General features: G+C 38.1%; 1 protein-coding gene across 2 annotated transcripts; it reads right to left on the reverse strand.

The window, feature by feature from the left end:
• Positions 1-67: 67 nt before the first annotated feature.
• Positions 68-2,571, reverse strand: LOC126916788 (uncharacterized). 2 transcript variants are annotated; one of them, XM_050722953.1, is made up of 3 exons: positions 2,239-2,571; positions 1,934-1,985; positions 68-1,867 (listed from the first exon to the last, which is right to left on the reverse strand). In XM_050722953.1, the coding sequence occupies exons 1-3, from the start codon at positions 2,261-2,263 to the stop codon at positions 1,138-1,140; spliced, it is 807 nt and encodes a 268-aa protein (XP_050578910.1). In that variant the 5' UTR covers positions 2,264-2,571; the 3' UTR covers positions 68-1,137. The 2 variants fall into 2 exon arrangements, with proteins under 2 accessions (XP_050578910.1, XP_050578909.1); XM_050722952.1 differs by having other exon boundaries at positions 68-1,985; positions 2,239-2,570.
• Between the last annotated feature and the right edge of the window lie 1,568 nt (positions 2,572-4,139).

Below are 4,139 nucleotides of genomic sequence, written 5' to 3' on the forward strand. Positions count from 1 at the left end.
CCCTACCACGTTGCTTTGTTGCTTTTAGCTTAATGAGCGCCGTTCTACATTTCGTAGACGATACATCTTTTTCTGTCCTCTCAAGAATGACGTAGACGCGTTTTGTTTGTTTCAAATATAATTCACGATGCGTAAAGTCACAAAACAATTTCGTCTCTGTCGTATTATTATTATATTTCCGTTGAGAGTTGATATAATTTATGATCCACATCTGCATGAAACATCCATAAATAAAATGAAAATGCAGGACTCGATCTGTGTTAATCCGATAAGATAGAATAATGAAATTGCATTTAAGCGCTATAAATCTCTGTCGAGCCCTACGCGTTGCATGATCCTTTGAAGGTGCAATATCAATGCGACGAAGCCTAGGGAGGCAATCTTTTGAACCGCCGCTTAATAAATTGAGTCATTAGGAGCACGAGGCAGCATACATAACGATAGTAATCCTTAACGTCGAACAGGAACAACCGCCCTGTAACTTTTAACAATAAAACCAAACTCCAACATATCTTTGCGCCATGTAACATGATGTACGAGTATATATATGTATGTATAGCGTATGAGATACGTACTTCTTCTATAAACTCGCTTATACGGGGTTTCTACAAACAGAACAATTTTTAAACTCTTTTCATCGTATTACAACTTGCAGGACAGCGTGTTGGCCTTTTGATCTATTATCCTTGATTAACAATTTACATTCGTTTAATCGATCGTTTTGAAAACTTAAAATGGAAAAACACTAACAACACCTGAACAACCAGATTTGTACGGTTCGACAGTCGAAAAAACAGAACTCGCGTACATCGATTACCTAATGATGTACAGCTATAGAACTGGCAAGATGGTAGGTGCTACCACCTGAAGGTTATTTCGCACAACTAGCGAGCAATCACGACGTAACACATTCACGAAAGTGTACAGTGTACGTACACTGAAAAGTAGACGTAAATATGTATACATATTGTAATAATTAAGTTGTTTTTATATTATTCTGCTAAATCTATTCGTACAAAATATCTTATATAAAAACGATATAACAAAAATCTATATTGAACTTAAATTTAGAATCACTCGGTCTTAAATTTGACTTTTTAGAGAATTTGTTTTGATCAACGTTTTCAAATGTTTTCGTTACATGTTCAAATGTAAATGCTGCGCAGCAGCGATGATTTGACATTTCTGTAACTCCATTTTCTGTTCTTTTAATTTCAATAGTCTTTTTTGAACTTCCAACTCGCTTTGCCGCATCGCCATTTCTTCTTTATGCCTCCTCTCTCTATTTTTCTCCGCAATCGCGAAATGTTTTGCCATCTCGTTGAGAAATTTGTCGAAAAGCGTCGTTGGGGTTTCCTTCTGATCCATCGCTTCGCTCTTGTTGTTTGTAGAGGAGTTCGAGGACGGCGCCGCAAGAGGGTCCTCCTGTTGCTGATTGACGACGCTAATATTGCTTTGTTCTTCGTTTATAGATTTTGGTAAAATAAACATATATCTCGCGGAACCGGATGGCGGTGGAAAATCACTTTCCTCCAAATACATGTGTTTCTTCTTTTCTTTAAAAATTTCGTCCAACGCCCTTTTGTGTTCCCATTGTCCGTAATGTCTCATTCTACCGGGTTTTTTTAAAAGTTCTCGAAACACAAGATTCTTGTACTTTCGTTCGAGAACACGCCATTTGTTCTCACATTTTTGCGGACTAAAGTAAAAGCCATGTTTTTGCATCTCGAGAGAGATCATCTCGAACATTTCACGTAAACTTCGAATCTGAGTCGACTGTCCTACCTTCGAATGATATTTCTTATACTGGCTAATAAGACACGCGGTGGCCTTACTGGTCCATAAATTTAAAGCACCGACATCAGCACTAGAAGGAATTACGTTGTTACTGTCAGAACTGGGAAAATCGTTTTCGTGTTCCTCTTCAACATACCCTTGCAGCGTCGGTTCCACTTTGATTTCCATTTGTTCATCGAAGTTTTCCCCTTTTTAAGAATATATTTACATGACAAAGTGTATTAAACGTGTTTTAAATAAACGAACAACAACAATCGGAATAAGGAGAGCAAGTAAGTCATGGATATATTTATTAACAACATAAAATAATTTTGAACAGTTTCAGAAAGGAACAGCGAGATGATCACGCTCGTGTACGACACGAGCGCCAGGCATTCGGCGCAGCGTAGAATTCACGATGAATAATAGGATATAACCTTGTTTGAAAATTGCTTTTCTTACCTTTCTGTTCTGTAATATCGGCCATATTAGCACACTCTCGTAACGTAACCTCCGTTCTAATCTCTGAAAGAAGTCCGACACGAGTGCCAATCTCGGTCGTAGCACGGTCTTGCAGGGGGCCGAAAAACCAATGGAAACTAGTTCCAAACCGGTTTCATACTGAAACTGGTTCCATACGCGTCGAGAACTGGCGGCCATGTTACTCCATACTTTGTAAACACCAAAAGTACTTAGGTTCTCTAACCAATAGAATTGTGTACGGTCGTACCAGTTTCGAACATATTCAGATATGGGTTAACTGACGGTTTGTAACGTCAGACGATATCAAGTTTCAAATTTCGGATTAAAAGCAGTGGATGGTGATATTCAGCGATATTTTCAGTAAAGAACGATTGACGATAATACCAATTCAGCATTGAAGCATGATTTACGCGAATATCGAGGATAGAGAACCGTTGTACAACTGCCGAACTACTTAGAACGTAAAAATTACGTGTATAAGAATTCACAGCCATGTTTCGCACGAAAGAATTACCAGAGCCACATTCCAGATATTCCGATGATTAGACTGTGGATATTTATGCAAATTCATAATTTTCAGAATATAATTAAAAATCTACAAGATTCGGTAGAAAGTTGTGTTACCTACCAAGTATTATGAAAGCTATTATACTTTCGATACTTAATACATTTTTTCATGTTATGTCTGCGCAATCTTTCATTTCCAATTTTAAATTTCCCGTAAATGCATAAAAATCCGCAATTTGCTGATAATAAATTATTCATCATTACATCACTTGTTACATGTTAGATCATGTTAAACGTAAGATGTCAAGTTTCATAAATTGAACGCATTCCATTTAATGATTTGTAGGTATTTCTACGATTCGATTACGTCATTCCTTGAATTTTTTCACATTGTTAAAGCGCGTACAACACCGAGTTTCATCGTTCACTTTCCACAATATACGCGTTATGTTTTGCATTATAATTCATAATTAGCTCGAATTTCCCATACAATTAAGACGCATACACGCGTACATATGCAATGTATGTTCGTAAAGTCATACCTGCAATTACCGCGTATAAAACGCATGAAAACTTATATTCTCGTAAAATTGAACCTTTCATCGCTTTTGTCAACGATCATCCTTTCCTGGTATTCTCAAACGTTCTGGTCGATGGATATATCCATGCGCGATCTAACGCGTGTCGTAACATAATTTTTCGATCATAAGGAAGGCATATTGATCTCGATGCAAAGGTTAATCGATAACTTAGTATCCTTGCGAGAAAAATGATAAAGGTGCTGAAACGTTTAAGGGCATGCTTTAGCCCATTAATCGATTCGTAAAAATTTGTTTCGATTTCGACGATCGATGAACGATTTATCGCGACAACAGAATCGATACTTCGAGCAACGATCATCCTTTGCAACGTAAAATTAATCGATTCCTCGGATAAGTATGTTTAAGACATTTTGCTTTTTCTCGTCAGCGTCGATGTTACTATGAATCTTCGCACGCTCTGATAGCAATGCCGACGCCGGAAGTGAACTATTTCGTGAACCAGCCAGGGCTATATAAACCCATGCGTATAAAACACCAGTCTACGATGTAACGAGATAATAACACCCACACAAGAGTTTCGCGTAAAGCGTGCAATGAACAAACATTCCGAGCGGGACTCGCCCGTCACGGAACACGAGGAAACAAGCCGAGTGCTCGGGATTCCATGTTTTAGGTCATCGCTCGTTCCGATTCTCAGATCCGTCCTGTTTTTCTCATGCTCGTTATTATCGTTCGCCGGATGCACTTCCCCCTCGACGTATGTTACATTTTTCACTAGTTTCATTTAACGATAAAGGGTACTAAAATGCGACCAATTTGTATAAACGTTTA

Source organism: Bombus affinis, chromosome 5 (assembly GCF_024516045.1).
Source record: "Bombus affinis isolate iyBomAffi1 chromosome 5, iyBomAffi1.2, whole genome shotgun sequence".
NCBI lineage: Eukaryota > Metazoa > Arthropoda > Insecta > Hymenoptera > Apidae > Bombus > Bombus affinis.

What these genes read in the sequence shown, in the direction of transcription:
- LOC126916788 (XM_050722952.1), bottom strand. Translation starts at nt 2,263, where the DNA reads ATGGCCGATATTACAGAACAGAAAG. An exon ending in CGATATTACAGAACAGAAAG is followed by an intron (nt 1,986 to 2,238) that starts GTAAGAAAAGCA and finishes ATTCTTAAAAAG; the next exon opens with GGGAAAACTTCGATGAACAA.